General features: G+C 43.8%; 1 protein-coding gene across 1 annotated transcript in view; it reads right to left on the reverse strand.

Annotated features, from left to right (window-relative positions):
* Window positions 1-4343: 4343 nt before the first annotated feature.
* ZNF704 (zinc finger protein 704) overlaps window positions 4344-17397 on the reverse strand; it is a 229979-nt gene continuing 216925 nt past the window's right edge. Inside the window, exon 9 of the mRNA XM_081816176.1 lies at window positions 4344-17022. Coding sequence (XP_081672302.1) covers window positions 16911-17022 — 112 coding nt within the window. The 3' untranslated portion in view covers window positions 4344-16910. The remainder of the gene's footprint in view (window positions 17023-17397) is intronic.

A 17397-nucleotide genomic window follows, 5' to 3' on the forward strand; every position in this document is an offset into this window, starting at 1 on the left:
AATAAATGCAAAATGACATTCTTGGGTCAGGAATCTCATCTATGAAGTAAAAGAGTTAGGTCAGATGATCTTTAATACCCCCTTGTGTGTAAATTCTATAATTATATGTATTAGCGAGAAAAACTGACTTTTGTATTCTGTAGTAGGAATGCTAATTATTTCCTCTACCCATCATTTCCTTCCCAACTTCACACCTTTTTATTAGGGACCCTTTGCCATTCCTAACACCGCACCTCCCCCAGGCCCCGTTGATGCGAGGGAGGAGGGAAGATATCTCACCCAAGCTGGGCCAATGATTCCTGAGTTTGGGACCCGTGCTCCATGATTCTAGGCCACTGTGGACAGGTGCTGTGAGTTCAGTGTGGGCCTCTGGTGGCCATTTTTCACCACTGCAGGGAGGGGATGGGACTGGAAAGGCAGGGAGTATGGCTTTTGTGTTTCCCAGTGGCTTTCTCAACCTTGCTTCTAGGCCTCCACGAGGCCTGGCCACTTTATCCTTATTATCAGTAAATTCTGCACTTGTGTTTGCTTAATCTAGTTTGAGTGGGATTATTATATGCTACCAACCACGTACTGGTTCCCAGCATGTCTGGTATAGCCTCAGGGTGAATAATGAGGAACTTTTACATGGAGCCATTTTTAAAAATCTGACTCAAGATGTTTTCCCATGATGATTCGGGCATTATAATGAAATCAGCCAAATAAGGAATGGACTGAAAACCAGGCATGTTGGTGACCACGCTATGAAAGAGATGGTAAGAGACCCACTAGCCAGCTGGTTGGCTGAAGGCTCTGGTCTGGTGTGGAGGCTGGTTTACAGATTAATTTAGAGGTGAGGACGCTTGATTGTTTTCAGGTCACCCAGGGCTCAGCATACTTTGGGGATTTGATTGCCAGTCAGCAAACTCATGAGAGACTCCTGGAACAGCCGGTAGGCCAGTGTTTTGATGCCAGCAACACGCATGTCTTGCTCAGAACATTTGATCTCCACTGTGGACAGCGGCACCCTTGGAACTGAGGCCCTCACCTGTGCCGGGGCCCTTTGCCGGCCCCTGTGCATCGCTGTGCAGTCTCCCCCTGGGCTGAGACTATCTTGCTCTGGATGCCGTGGATACCAGCCTGTGCTGGTCTTCCTGTTGGCCAGGCAATACTTGCACATCATTTAGAAGAAACAATTAAATGCGTTGGAAATAGCTGCTTCTAGGCGTATGGTGAAGGGGTGGAAGAGGTCAGAGCAGTGGGGGTCTGCTTTCAATATCAGCTTTCTACTGCCTCCACTTTTTATTTTTACTATGTACTTATATTACTTAGATACGAGCAAATAAACAATCACGGTAACAGCCTGCTGCCCATTATAACATAGTGTCTGTTACGTCTCAGTGTCAGCCTAGATTCTCTCTCCTGAGTTATCGACTCAAATCCTAGTGGTCTCTTTCCATTTACTCTGCATGCTTTTTTTTTTTTAAAGATTTTATTTATTTATTTGACAGAGAGACACAGCGAGAGGGAACACAAGCAGGGGGAGTGGGAGAGGGAGAAGCAGGCTTCCCCCGGAGCAGGGAGCCCGATGCAGGGCTCGATTCCAGGACCCTGGGACCATGACCTGAGCCTAAGGCAGACGCTCAATGACTGAGCCACCCAGGCACCCCACTCTGCATGCTTTTAATAGTGCCGACCTATTTCACAATTTAGTTCATTTAGAAGCATTCTTTTTTTTTTTTTTGCTTACATGCTTATTGAATTTTTGCTATGTGCAAGGATTTGTACTTTAAAAACAGTGGATGTTACTGTACCCTTTGTCCTGTGTTGGGTAATTATTAGGTAATCAATATGGTCATTGGGAGTTGGCTGTTTTGAGAAAGTACATGTTCTAAAGAAACTTTAAAAAATGCTACTTAGGCCAAATAAATGTCTATGGCAGTCTTTGAAATGTTCACTTACTTCCTCCCACTTTGCTTTGTTTGGGCAATGGTAGATTGAAAGCAGAGAGCATATCCAGAGCCTGAAGAAACGCTCTGACCAGTTTGTTCATTTATTCATTAAAAAATTTATTGCTTACCTCCTATATGCCCAGTGGCGTAAAATAATTCATTTCTTCAGGAGACTTTGCTATGCAGCATCCTGTTAGATAATGAGCATTTGCTAAAAATGCGTTTTGCAAATAGATGATTTACACATAACCTTGCAAGACAACATCTATAGTCCCAATTCTCAATATTTTCTCCTGCTTCCCACCCTGAGGGCTACACAGCCTCTGAAAGTGGCTCTCGGAGAATAGCTTCCTGGAGCCTTGCAGGGAGAGCCAGGGAGGAGCAAGCAGGTGCAGTTTGAGCCCCTTTCATGGAGGTGCTATGTCCATCCTCTTTCATCGCAAAACTGTAGGTGCTGGGAGTTACCTATCTGGAAACCGTCTTCGGGAGGCCTGAGGATGCTATGCTGTGAAAGAGGGCTGGCATGCATGTGGCCGTGGGCCTGGCAGACATGCCGTGGGGAAGCACAGGGAGAACTCTAACTGTTCGGTGTGAATATGGGGCCCAGCTGTCCCTGCAGTGGCTTCGGACTCTGGGGAGAGATGAGCCAGAAGAGATGAGAATGAATGGTGGCAAAAAGGTGGATGACTGGGAGGAAATGGGAAGCAGTGATGGGGTGACGAGCAGCCCACGCCTGGTTCAAGAGTAGAGGAAAGCCAATAAACAGAGAAAAGAGATGAGTTCTGCTTTAGATAAGTCACAATAGACTCATATGCTAATAGTCCCTAAAGACACAGAACAGCCACTGGGCAGGGGCAGGGGCAGGAGCAGGGATGCCGGTGTCCACCTGGGCTGTGTGGTCTTGGGCCAGTTACTTAACTTTTTTGGAAGATGTTTCCTTCTGGATAAAATGAGGGTGACAGTCCCCACACACAGAGCTGTTGTGGGAATTAAGTGAGCTGACCACATGAAAGCATCCAGTACACCACCTGGCCCACAGTAGGAATTCAGTAAGGCTAGTCTTACTTCCTCCTGTTCTAGCACATCTCAGGAAAGCGCAAGGGGCTCAGGGTACCATGTGCTGAATACAAGCAAATCACAGGGGTTCAGTGACCAGGAGCTGAGCCGGTGCTGGGGCTGGAGCTGGGGCTGGCATGGAAGAAGGCACTGGGCGTCTGACTCCACAGTCCTTCAGTTCTGGAATAGGTTGATCTATACTGCTCATTCTATGAATGGATGAAATAATGATGATCGGGGTAACCAAGAAAACATCCAGATGTGCTGTGTAAGCTATTTGCTAAGCCAGGACATTTTTATTTTAGAAAGAATCTTTTTAAGAAACTGAAAAGAAAATTCTGGTGTTTGAAAGCACTCATTCTGGATGTCTGAGGGTTCCAGTTTTTGAGTATTTTGGCTTCCATTTGTGGGCTACTTCTCTGTGCATGGTGATATGTTAATTCAGGTAGTTCTCACAATCGCCCCATGATGTGGGACCTTCTCTGAACCAGGCAGTAGGACAGAGATCATAATCCTTCCCACTCCAACCAAGGAGGATTGGACTAGGAGTGGGTAAAGATATTGCCCAAGCCAGGCTAATTTGTTCTCCTCTTTTTCATTATCATGTCCCATGATAAGGACAGCACTTACAAGGGTTAAATCCCTTGTCCAGTTATTTATCTTGCAAGAGGCAAAACTTGGATTTGTGCCCAAATCTGTGGCCTGCTGTCTCGCTGCACACATACCTATGCTTGGCTCTTGTAGGTGACTATATCAAGTTCTAGTGGACCCAGCCTTGGCCTGGGGGAGGGTCTGCAGGCTGGCTTGGCACCAGAATAGACATCTCCTTTCCTCTGTTTGCCAGGCTTTGTCTACATGCCTGGTACAGCAGGACTAGCAGCACAGGGCAAGCAGCTGACTTATCTGGGCAGTCATGGCCAAGGGAATGGGTTTGAGTTGTAGTTATTGGGGCTGAACTCTAGAAGACAGATGTGTCTTCCATATTTCTAAAGATAGCTTTGATGGTGAATGTTGATATGGGGAAGACATCCCCTTGGTTTTGTTTTTTTCTTTTCTTAAAGATTTTATTTATTTGAGATAGAAAGAGTGTGAGAGAGAACATGAGCAGGGGGCAGAGGGAGAATCAGACTCCTGGCTGAGCAGGGAGCCCAGTGCGGGGCTGGATGCCACGACCCTGGGATCATGATCTGAGCCGAAGACAGATGCTTAACCAACTGAGCCACCCAAGCAAGCACCCCATCCCTTTGGTTTTAAATTAAGTTCACAACTGTAGGTAAAACCTCCAACACTCTGTCCTCAGTGAGCCTTTCTTGGGTATAAGTTAGTTATCCTTTACTTAAATAAACAGCCCCCCAATAGAAGCAGATACACAAAAACTTTTATTAAGTGGAAGTTAGACTCCATGGTAATTAACCAGTTACAAGTGCATTTCAATTCATGTGTGTGGACACTGTAGAAGTCAGGATGGTCTTATTGAAAGTCCAGTGTTCCGGCTTGGCATGTGTCAGTGCAACCCAAGGTAGAACCATACACGCGGTAAGTACAGGTCAACGATGATGTCAGACTACATTGGCAACACCATATTCATTGTTACAGCTAAGCATTACAGAACATGAAAGTCCAAAGACCAGAAAACTATTACTAAATTGATTCTTACTCTAAGCCTTTACTTCTACTTAAATGCTTCCATAGGACCAGCGTGGCAAATCCTCAAATCTGGGGGACAGCGCCATTTTTATGCATTACACTTAAATGGGCCACAGAAACTGCACACATTCAGTGGTCCTCCTGATGGCCACGGCAGGTCGATACCAGCTGTCCCCTTGGGAAAGTGCAGTTTAGTTTAACTGGTGTGAATGTTTCATATGGTAAGTCTTCACATCTGAAATTTTTCTTCTATTTCAATTAGCACCAGTTTATTTGAAATCTTTTTCCTGGTGTTAGATATTTAGGAAACATTTTTTTTTTTTTTTTAAACCAACACACAAAGTCCCAAACAATGGAAAGCAAAAAACATTCAAAAAGTTGTTTTAGAGAACAGCATTTAGAAAAAACAACATCATTTAAACATCCAACAAATCTATGTACAATGTGCCAAAAGCTGGCACTGGGCATGGCTGAGGAACAGTCACGTCAAAGGTGTATTAACTGGAACCTCCACAGGCTGTATTTACAGTCAAATAGGTATTCAGAAATGTAGTATCAGAACATCTGAATTTGGCTAAAAATCATATAAAAAGACACATCCCCACCCCCAAAAACTTCTACATAGGTAGCAAACATATCCAGTATAACCATAAGTACCAGGTTTAGAAGTGTGTTTTTCCATATTTTCCATAGTTCTACAAACAGTTGAGAAACTTTCTCAACAGACAGAGAAGAGAACTAGAATGGCAGAGAAATGGAGTTCTTTATTTCAACATTGTCAGATGAAGGGAAAGAATGTTTTTGTTTTTGTTTTTGTTTTTTTCATGCGGAGTAACGTAGGAAAGTACTAATTAAGGAGCAAGGTTAAATTATTAGGGGAAAGGTTTCATGGAATTAAAAAATCAGCAAGAAGGCTGAAGAAACGTGTGTATATTCTGTACGGACGTTCCAGAAATGTAAGTAATTATCTCCATGTAATTTTGAAAAAAGCCTAATGATTTGCTCTGATGGACAGCATTTTTATATTTTGTTCTCTGAAATGCTAGAACCCAAACCCTTCGGAGAGTAGTTTTTGTTCTCAGATTGAGAATTAAACACAACAGACATAACCTATTAATGCTATGTTTATCCAATGTGATGTGCATTCACCTCATGCAGTTTTGTCTTCCTGTTAATCCAGCGTTACTAGAAGATCCACCTTCAAAAAAACCGGGCACGTTTTGTAACAACCAGCATTTCGCATTTCTGCTTAAGAAGTAAACTAGAAACCATTTCCTATTTATTTACCTTAATAGCTGATGTTGTTTAGAGTCTGAAATTTCAATGCACTGTCTTTAAAAATATCAGCTGGAAGAATATAGATGGGAGTCTCACATTCCCATAATGTTATGCATTCAAGTTTATTCTGAATAATTTGTGTTTGTGATAAGTCTATGAAAAAAATTTACTTGGATTTGATACAAAATACAGTTACTCTTTGAAAATGCATAGTTTGTAACTTTATACATTCATTCACTAATATTAAAGACCTTTTGTAAGCAAGTACTTACTTCCAAATGGTGGTAAGATTGTAGTTCAAAAGATCTCTCAAAATCGGATGGTGTCGCCACATTGCTCTGGAATTAGTGCCCACGGCCCAGTTGAGGCCGCTGTCTAGTTAACGCTGTCATTAACATCAGGCAGGAAGGCCCGCGGCTTGCTCTTCCTTCTGGCTTTACCTCGTTCAGCAGGCACTGAAAAGCAATGCTTTCTACTGACAGTATTTCCACTAAATACCCCATTGGAAATGTTTTATAATTTCGTTTTAACATTTTAGATTTGGTGTAGAAAACAATTTGAAAGATGGCTTAATTTTTAAAAGTAGAGTTTTGTTTTGTTTTTTTAAACCTTACCATGGACTAAGGGCAACGGAGGGTTTGTGGTAACTGTTGTTCTCTCGCTCCCCAGCCCCCTTATTTGAGAAAGATGACCGTAGGCCACTCGGTAGTTGCGTTTGATGATGGTCATGAACCCTTTGGGACCTAGCGATTTTTTCTTATCCTGAGTTCTTCTTCTAAGTATATAGATTTTGAGACATGAAACACTTTGGAAATTACACTAGTATCTGGTTATTCCAGAGAGCATATGTTTAAATGGCTGACCATCGTCCAACCATTGATTATAAAAATAGGAATTCTAGGTCATGTTGTAGGAAAATATTGATTAATGGCATTTTTTTTTAAAAACATATATAATCCACATTTCTGGGTTGTTTTACACCCAGAGCATTTTCAGTTATTGAAGTCATGGAACATTTTGGGGGTATTGAGTTCTTTCCTAAAAATCTAAGTCTATTCTAAAGCTTTCTACCAGTGATCACAGAGGTTCCCCAGACAATCGGGATACTTTGGAAGAAGGGGCTTTGCTATCATCACAGGGCTTGGTCAAGTCACAGTCATTGATTTCCAATTAGCAGAGAATAGAATAAAAAGACATAAAAAGCAAAGCAAGGGTTTGTAATCTGCAAAGTGATGCATCCTTTTTTTTTGGAGAGGAGGCAGTTTGTAATTACACTACACTGTAGATCCCTGAGGGGTAATTCCAACTCTGGCATTGCTGGCCCCCAGAGCTCTACCTTCTTCCTCTCTGTCTTGGCCGTGTGTGCCCAAAGCATGGGAAGAGGGCTCCACCAGGGTGAGGGACAGGTGCTTAATGGTGAGAGCAGCCTGGAGTGGTTTCCTCCTTTCATAGATATAAAGTTAAAGCAATTATACCTTGCAGGAGCCACTTTCCTTTCACATAATAAAGGCCAAGTCAATTTTCATGCCGTATAATTGTGGGCAGAGGTCAGGGCCCAGAGAAATTAAAATGTGAAGCTCTCTTCTTCTGTCCTTCCATGGTAGTCTGATCACACAGTTGGCCTTCCGCATGGACGGGCCTGGTGGGTAGGTGACTTGCGTGAAGGGATTTGAATCCAGGTGAAAGGATTGGATATCTGCCTTGTCTTTCTTTATCAGCGAGTCTGTCTGAGTCTTTTGTGATGAGTGTTGCAGGTTGTATGCTCTCTGAATGATCACCCAAAACAGTTCAGAGAGATGGAAATTTTTCTCGGAAAGAAGAGGGCAGCCTCACAGACAAGTCACAGTCATATTTATCCCCTTGGAGCTTAATTTAAGAGTGAGAAAGAAGTCAGCAGCACAGAAGCAAAAGTGTTTAATTTGGAATTTTGGGAAGGGAACATAACTAACAACAGTGTGGCCTCAGTAAGGCCACATTTACATAAGTGAACACAAGGTGGTTGCCAAGATGGCGCTCGGGGAGGGGGGCGGGGGAGTGTTTGGTTAAGACTAATCACCAGAACGGGCACTGTTCTCTCTCTCTCTCTTTAAGCTCAATTTCTTCTCCAGAGTCCTGGTTTTCCTCCTGAGTCAGAGATGTAGAAAGAATTCAGAAGGAAGCAGATGAGCAATTTTTTTTTAAAGAAAATTTTCTTCTTTAATGACAGCTCTCTTGCCCTTTTCAGGAGTTGCTACTTTCTACTCTGGTGAATCTTCTGAATTAAAAATTTAGGGAATTGCCCCTCGTGAGTAAATGTAACAGTTAATTAGGCTCAAGAATTCGTTTTTTAACATTTTCATAGTATAAATAAAGGGGCCCTTTTCTTTGGAGGCTGGCCATTTATAATGACGTGGACGGCGCCCAATATGAAAGAACATTTTTTAGAAACAAGGATGACAGTTTGAGCATTGAAATCACAATCTCCGCCTTCTCTCAGAATCTATGGTCATCTTTTTTAGGAACCTCAGCTTCCTGCTTATTCACGAAGCCCCGCCACTGTGGGGGCCTTGGTGCTCACCCCTGCAAAACAGGCTTCTTCACCTGCAGAGGAGGAGAGCTCAGCTGTGTCCAACGCCTGCACTGTATTCTCCACAGATAACAACGCATCATTTGTCAAAAAAGCCTGTTAATGAAGTACATGCAGGCCAAAATGGCTTAGGCCCCTTCTAGTTCCATGACTACCCTCCCTGGGAGTGACTTTACCCTAAACTCGCGATGGGAAGCCTGGTAAAGTAAAGGGAGAAGAGCCTCGTGAAACCTGTTCATTATTGGACAACCTTTTATTTTTTTTTTGGACAGCCTTTTAGTCACTCACCCTGACAGAGATCTCAGGCATTGACAATGTCATTTAAATTGCATTCGTATTTAAACATGACTTCAGCATCTCATGGGTGTTTCCAACTTTGCATTGGATTTGATCATTAAAAATTGTAAATTTGAGCTGCTTTTCAATTTTCTGGCATCGATTTCCGTTTACATGGAGAACAAATGTTGAACGGTAGCAGCAAAGTCATTTTTTTCCCAAGGAGTCAAAACTTTTACTCAGAACATCACGTTAGCTAAGAAACTCCTATAAGTAACCGTTTAGATGGTTGGACCTTAGGGAGTAGGGGCACGGCAGCAGCCTAAAGGGGTGCTGTTGGCCATGATTAAGTTTGCATGCGACAACGGGAATGAACACGTGCTTAGTTTCTATGCTGAAGGACCTGGGCTGAGAGGGTGGGTTGAGACCCGGGTGGGTCCCTGGGTCTTTTTAGATTTGGGGTCTAGAAGACTTCAGTCTGCAAGCCCTTCCCCCCTTTCCTTCAGGCAGTGATAGGCCTGACTCCCAGGCTTAACACTATCGTGGTGTGGCCTCGGAGGGGATCCTAAATATTCCTACTCTACACTGGATCCCTAGGAAGGTCAAATGAAATAATGTATCTGAAAGAAACCTACTTTATTATATATGTGAAAGGGTTAGCGATTATCCCAATACCATCAGGACTCTGGTGTAAGATACAGTCTGAAGTAACTTAGTCCATCCGAGCCAAAGAAGCAACTTCTAATTTTTTCCATGACACATTTATTCCCATTTTGTCTTTGCCCGCAGACAAAGGTGCTAAGGTTTTCTGTGTGGAAAAACTCCATTCTGGGGGTTAGTGGACACTCTAACATACCTACTAGTTCTGAAACAAGGCTGTTGCTATATTGGAGATGGAGATTTTACCCTGGAATGAAAACTCTCGAGGCAGGATGGAGTGGGAAGCAGTGTGGAGGGACTGGCGAAGGGCTTTGGCACAAGGAAGCAGACTCTCAGACTATTTCAGACTCCAGAGGCTCCTGGCTGCCTTCTCTGAAGGCACGAGCCTGCTCTTTGCCAGCCCCTCATCACAGTGGTCACGGTAGGTGAGAACTTAAGTTGGGATGACAGTTCTTCCATGCTTTGGGGCATGGCCTGGGCCGCCAGAAGGGGGCAGAAGGTGAGCCGGATAGTACTTTAGCATATTTTGATCAGAGGCAAGGCTAACTTAAGGATACTATATTTTAATATTCAAGTCTTCCATGAGAATGATTTCTGGGGAGAACTGACCTCTTTCCCTTCTTTGATTTTAGTGGCCCAGATAGTGCCAACGTGTGAGTTTGTGGGGCTGAGGGACGAACCTGACCCAGTGGCCGTTGGATGTGAGATGTGCTTTCCCCAACAGGTGAGACTGGTGGCCAGAGGTTGCCTCTGCCCATATATAGGTTCTCTTTGGTCTGCACAGTGTTGGCCAAGAATTTGAGTTGTCAACACTTAAATGTCAGGTAACATCTTACTTCCAAGTCAGAAGATCTAGTAGCCCTGGGCCTGATTTCTGCATGGTTCTGATTGTCTAGAGCTGGGTGCCCCAGGCAATGGGGGCATGCGCTCTCTGGTTCACAAGTCTCTCCACTCTTCCGTAGTGTCCCTGTTTTGCCTGACCTGAATCGTTCATTTACAGATCCTGCCTGGCTTTTCTAAGGCTTCTGCTATAAACCATTAGGAAGCTTCTATTTCAAAAAGAAGCAAGACTCATTTGGTTCAAAACCACACAGCAATAAGCACTTCTTGGGGATTTCATGCTAACAGTGGAGATAGTCAAGGGAATGAAGATAGAGATTTGCAGACTGCCTCATCTCAGAGACCAGGAGTCGAGGCTGTACGTGGTTTTCCCTATCTCCATGCATTTCTAGTCCTCATGTGTGCAGATTCTAAAGCCTATTTGAAAGCAAGGTCTGGGTGACCCTCTGACCACTTCATAGGAGTTGCCCAATGGGTATACGGTCATTCTATCCCTGCTTTACTTTTGATGTTATCTGCATACTGCTAATTAGTCTAGCTTTTGAGTTACTGAAATCTTAGAAAGAAAAGATGCTTTCTTTCTTTTTTTTTTAACAGTGAGTGGGCTAGAAAAAAACTGTACAGCATTATGAAATGGTTTTGGCAAAGCTCAAAATTATTTGTGCAGTTAATAAACTCTCCATGGCTCCCTCCCTCGTTTCCCGACTCTTGGGAACACAGTGACTTTCTGATCGCAAACTGCATGTCTGTTCGTTCTTCTCGTGACAAATCAAGCACTTGCTTTGATAAGGAAATTAAGGTTATTGAGTTAGTGCTGAGGAAAAACTTATTTTAAACACCACTGATCGCCTAAAAATTCTATCTTTGGGCTTACATACCATGGTTTGCGAAATTACCACCCGATGATACTTGCTAGTTAAATGAAGGTTTGTGGTAAGTTTGTCTTTGTGACAGAATCTCATTTTACTCTAAAGAATTTCCAAGAATATTTCTCCCATTGCCTGCAAGCATATCTACTAACATTTTTTTTCCGATTTAAGATACGTAGGATGATTCTTAAAGTGTCTTTTTCCGTCATACTTTGCAAACACACTGGCAATGATAAAAGGAGTAGCTGTTGCCAGCTTGAGTCTCTTATAATACTCTTTCCGTCTGATCTGCATTTCTACCCTTGCTGCAGAGGGTTCATTGAAAAGATATGCATCAAAACACTTGCTTAAAAGAGGCATAGCCCTTTGTTTGGAGAGCAGGAATTGCTTTATAATACTAACACTTCCTGTCTGGTAAATACTGTATTTTAAAAAATAAGCTACAATGTATAAAACCAAGGTCATTTCCCACAAAATGTTCATGTTTTTTGTGATTACAAAACACGGCATCTTGTAAAATATTTCCAGTTCTGTTAACGTGAGAAGTTAAGTACTAATGCTTATTATAAAAGTGTCATGTCCCTTAGAATCGTAGAAGCCTAAAGCGGTATAATTCTTGTCTTATTTGGAAAATTAAGTTATAATTATCGTATTTAAGATTACATTTTGACACAACACAATACCATTGTGATTCTCAGACCTACAGGAAAAGTTATAAAACATGAGATTGTCTTCAAAAAAAAGCAACTATTTACAAAACAGGACCAGAAGTAAAATGCCCATTTTGATTTCCGGTCCCAGGATAGGTACACCTTTTAAAGCATGGATATCATTGGATACGGGCTTTTTCAAAGTCAGTCACAATAAGCAAACCGGTCGGTCTTAAGTACATTTTATACTTTCTTGTTCTGTTGGTGTGCATTACTTAGTCATACACTTGGTACCTAAAAGTGCTAATCTCATTTTATTTACTGACTTCTGGTTTGACGAGTTACAATGCAAAAAGACACAACGAAACAGTTCCAGTATGGAGGAATCCCCACAGGTATGAGGAACAGGGAGAGTGTGTGCGCCGCTGGTAGGGGTATTTTCTGAGAGAAATGAAATTTCCAGTTGACCTGTGTACCCAGCGCCTTCTCCAAAAGGAGTCACATCCTCATCCATATTCATGAACTCTGCTCTGTTTCCACTCATTTGTATGCACAGATCCTTCCCTGTGTTCATACAGGGCAATGCTACAGTTGATGTGGTCGATAGAAAGTCTACAGGGTCATGAGAAAAAGCAGCACCTTGTCCGCACAAGTCCATGGAAGTTTGCTCCTTAACATGCTACTAAAGCAAAACGTGCGTCTTTAACAGCTCTCACCTACGGGGTTCTGCGTGCAGTCATCCAACTGGGTGATTAGAAAGAGGAACACCAAGGCTTCGTATTCACAATTACATTCAGGAAAAGCCTTACATGAGTCTGTGAACACCCGCCAGGGAGCGTGCCTGTGGTTCAAAGGTCAGCCTCAGACTGCCCGTCAGCTACAAAGAAACAGCTCTTTCTCATAGAGCTTTCCTCCACACCTCAAAAAGTTGGTATTGTCCAGTTCATGTAAAATTGTCTTGAAATAATCATCCTGTTCGTTAAAAACAAAAACAAAAACAAAAACCCCAAAACACTAAACTGTTCTGACTCGAAAAGACTCTAGAGATAATAAAAGTCTTTCTAAGGATCTTCCAGATCTATCTTTCACATACCCTTTAATTTTCCCTGAGGAAATGAATATTATTTACAGTGTTTTGCTACTATTCTCAAGGTATTCTCTCCTGTAGGTACAATCCTTGCCACTTCTCTCTCAACATTCTCAAGTGAATGCTGTTCTTTCGTTTTCCAATGAAGTCTGAAGAAGGAGGAAATGGGTTCAACCGTCGGCGACTTTAGAACCCAGGGCGGCTTTCAAAAGTGTGGCTTCGTGGGACACTGGAGTCAAGCCAACTGAAACTCAAAATGATCTTGAAATCTGATAGAGGGCATTTTAGTTTCAGAAATCTCTTGCAACATTCATGTAACTGTCTCATGTATCGATTTTGGAAAGCCAGAGAACTGTAACCCCCATCCTTGTCTATTGCAAGTTTTCATCGGCAACACAGTTACGACTGGACAAGGAATGTCTAGTGAAGGGCACCCTGATGCTTGGATCTGCTTGCAGGCACTCCGCCGCTGAGCATGCATTGGGTGGAAACCCACTGCCTTCTTCCTGACACTGGCTTTTCCCAACCAATGAGGAAACCTGCCAGCAAGCGAGGGGGTGGGAAGTCCGTGCCCCCTTGAGATGTGCTTGGCGGTCCTGTATCCCTGGGCAGAGCTGCTTCCCCTAAGGGAGCCTCTTCTTGCTTCGGGCAGCCATTCCTGGGGGACAACATGACAGCTCCCTTGGAGGTGCCCAGGGACAATCCCCATTGGCTGACCAGCATTAAGGAGATGAGCAGGAGCCAGATGTCCATAGACCTCTCATATCTCCTCTCTGGTCCCCAACCCACCCACTTGCTACCCGGTGTTTTCTCCAGCTTGTCACACTGCTTCCCATAAATTGGGTGCACATCCTCTGGGAAGGACTAAGGCTTAATACTACAGCCTGATGAACTCTCTTTGCTTTGTAGCTACCTGAAGAATGCCTGTCCATTACTATGAGATGCCTTTTTTAGACAGAGATGAGAACTATTTTGTGAAGGAAGGGGGGATCAAGGGAGAGAAAGGTCAAAAGACTATAGCATGCCTTCTTTAGAAATACTCTGGGTCCAGAATCCATTGTATTGCCATTGCTTTTGCACAGACAGGTGTCTGAGGTCCCTGGGATGGACGGAGCTCCCGTTAACCAGCCAGCATGCTGTGGGACCGCCCTCTCCACCCATCCCCTGTCTCCGCTCGCCAAATGAAGACATAAAAGCATGTGGGACCACAGAGATGGCAGAAAACGAATGTTGGGCTTAATTTGGCACTTCATTTAATTCCAAAATATAACAAAATAGCTCTATGTCTTTTTTTTTTTAAATTTTAGCTTTTACAATCAGTGCTGTATATTGCAATTCATCACTTTCTGGGTGGCTTGCAAGAAGTTAATCCCCCCCCTTTTTTTTCCCTCCCAAGGCCAGCCAGGTGAATTTTGGTGGGTCTCTAGTTATGACATGCCTTGATACAAAGAATGGATGTCTGTGTGTGCAGGAAGCTACTGAGGGTCTGTGCACACCTGGAAGCCAAGAAGGTACACAGAGATTGGGCCGGTTGGCAGAAAGGAGTCCCCATGTGGGTAGGAGACGCAGAAGAGTATGTGTAGAGAAGGCTTTAGAAAGGAGAAGAAATCCCAGGGAAGTTGCCTTCAGCTCTACACTTCTGCTTATACCTGTTCATTAGCTAAAAACCAGGTAAGGACTGAGCTTGACCCCTCCAGGCCAGAGCTCGGAACTAATCATGGGCTGCATCTCTGGAGGACAGCCACAAAACCTCAGTCCAGGACTGCTCCACAGCAGAGACCTCTCGCTCCTTGTGTTCCAGAGTTCTAGGGGGTGGGGAGGATGGATTTAGCCCCTCCTCATTTTGTTTTTGATGAGGGACTTAATCCCAGGATCACAGGCCAGGGAGCCTCACCGAAGAGAAAAACCTCTGCTCTGGGAGTGCATCCCAACCAACCATCACTTCTGTCCACAGGGAACCTGCTCAAAGGGTTCATCAGCTCTGGACTCACTGTGGCTGCTGGGCAGTCCACCCTCAGCTCAGGCCTCCTGGGCCAGGCCAGAGCATCATGTCACAGTCGAGGGTGCCTATAGGTAGAGCATCAGGACTCCAGGAAGGAGAAAAGACATGCTGGGATTGAGGATGCAAATACATTTCTATCCTTAGAAAAATGCCCTTTCCTGGCTGACCTTGTAAATATTAAAACACATTATAGCTGGTGCCATAGCTACTAGTGATTGGTAATCATGGCATGAAATTAAATGAAGCTCTTTTCCTTCCCTCTTGAAATAAGTGCTGTTGAGATAAAAATAAATGGAGGAAAACAGGATTTTTTCCAAGGAACAATGTTTAAAAAGTCATATGAAAGCTTAAAAAATAAAACTGCCAAAAATATGTGAACGCATAGGTTGTGGATATTACATCGTGGAACCTCCTTCTACTTCCCTCGATTATAAAAGGAAAAGGATATTTGTTATTACTAGATGACTTCTTTCAACTCTTTAAAACAAGTGTATGTACAATCTCTAAACATATATTAAACTTTGCTCTGTGCAATTTCATTGAACATTCCTATGGCTGATCGTAGGCTCCCAGTCCTGACACAGTGCATCCTGAAAGGTGCTCTTACTTCTTTGCATAGGTATAGGAAAAATAACTCATTAGCAGGGCAATCCAGAGTAGGATAGATAGACGATGAGCTTATATAGAGAGCATGACGACTACTCCCCTCCCCCTTTACACTACTAACAAAACAACCAACCAACCAAACAAACATACATACCAGGCTAGAAAGCCTGCCAAGAGCAATGCAGTGGGAGCCCTGGTCCTACTAAATTGAGAGATTCCTATACCAACATGCATTTTCCTTTTGGTGTTCTATATGTTCCCCTCTGAGCAAATTCTTAATGAACAGTTCCAATATTTTTATAAGAAAAATAAAGTTTGGGACCTCCCATGTACCCATATCATGTTTCTATATTTCACGAACCCCTCTCCCGGACATGCTAAAGCATACAACCTATGAAAGTGCACTCAGAATAGATGTTGGTTTGTTGACCTCACATGTCCCTCTGAACAGATGGGGACGTGGAGGTTGTGCTCTGCTGTCCTGTGGGGATAGTTCGAGTTCTCTACCTTTTCTGAAACCGGTCCGGGGTGGAGTTTTGAGGGAAGGCCCGATGACCCGCTAACCTGGCAAGGACACTGTCAGACAAGCAGTGACCAACAGACCCGGGCCGCTGTCTGCCCTGCGTCCCTGAAAGAAGCATCGAGGCTTACCCAGATGGCCACCCATGCCAGTCTTTGATGGAGCCGCGGCTGGTAGAGAATGAGCCGCCACGCCTCCCGGGCAAGGGCTTCTTAGAAAGCGAAGACTCCTAGGTGTTCCCGGATGTCCTGGACTCAGCTGGGGGCTGAAGTCTGCTGGTGATCTCTTTGTGAGTGGACGCCCCCTGGGGCCCTTCAGGCCAACAGCTCTGTGGCGGTTCCGTGCGGGGCCATTCTTCAAAACGCGAGAAACCGACAAACGAGACAGAGAAGAGATCCCCAGAGTGCTGCGCTTTCTAGCAACACGTCATGATGTGCACTGCTCCAAGAAGTCAAATGGAAAACAGGAAAAATACTATTCACAATGAAAGCAGGTATTGTCCTCTGTACAAACGCTACTGAATAACGTGTAGCTTTTTTTTTAATATGTCAAAAAAATCTCAGAAATGGCATTATTTGGAAAGCTTATCAAAATATGCCTCCTCTCTAGGTAAAACGGGCTTTGTTGGTTCAGTTGCTACGGAAGTCCACAGTTTTCAGACCTAGACATACAGAAAAAAAAAAAAAAGGCTGACTTTTCTTTTCAAGGAAAAAAAAAAATACAGCTGCCCGACGCTGGGTTCTCAGCAAGAGCAGTGAGGGTGGTGACCTTATCTATTTATTTATTTTTTTTGCTGTCATTCCACCAAGTTTCCTGGAAGTGCTTTTCCTGGGCTTCAAGTGTGTTTTTGTTCGGAAGAAAAAGCGCTTTTCCAGAGCCTGCAGTGGAAGGCGAGGGCAGCGGGGCTCGGGGGCCCCAGGGGTCAGTCAGTGAACCTCTGGCATGCCTTCTTCCAGCGGCACGCCGTGCACCACAGGTCCCGGTTCTCCATGCCATACACCTTGCGGCACTTCTTGCCCTCTCCCCGGGGCTTCCTGCAAGACAGGCAAGGAGCAGTTATGCAGCGGACAAAGTCAGGGGGCGTTCTCTGGAGGGCTTGAGATCCCTCAAAAGAGCAAGAAACAGTGTGAAGAAACCTAGTAAGGGTTCTTGCTAGGTTAGGACTTGAACACCTGCTGGATGTTGTTGTGGCCACCACGCTCAGCTGTTACTACTGACTACTGTAACTCTCAAGCTTCTACTTGTCCATTTGGGGGCTTGTCCCTCTTCATCAAACTGAATTAAACAAGTAAATACAAAAAATACCAGTAGGGAGCTTTATTCTTTTAAGTTTTAAGTATGTGCTTTCAGGTGGTCTCTTGCTTCTCAAATTTCTAGCATTCCTGTTAAGGGACATCTGAGGCGTTTGT

The sequence above is a fragment of the Leptonychotes weddellii genome, chromosome 4, assembly GCF_054177405.1.
Source record: "Leptonychotes weddellii isolate Sample4059 chromosome 4, ASM5417740v2, whole genome shotgun sequence".
NCBI classification, from domain to species: domain Eukaryota; kingdom Metazoa; phylum Chordata; class Mammalia; order Carnivora; family Phocidae; genus Leptonychotes; species Leptonychotes weddellii.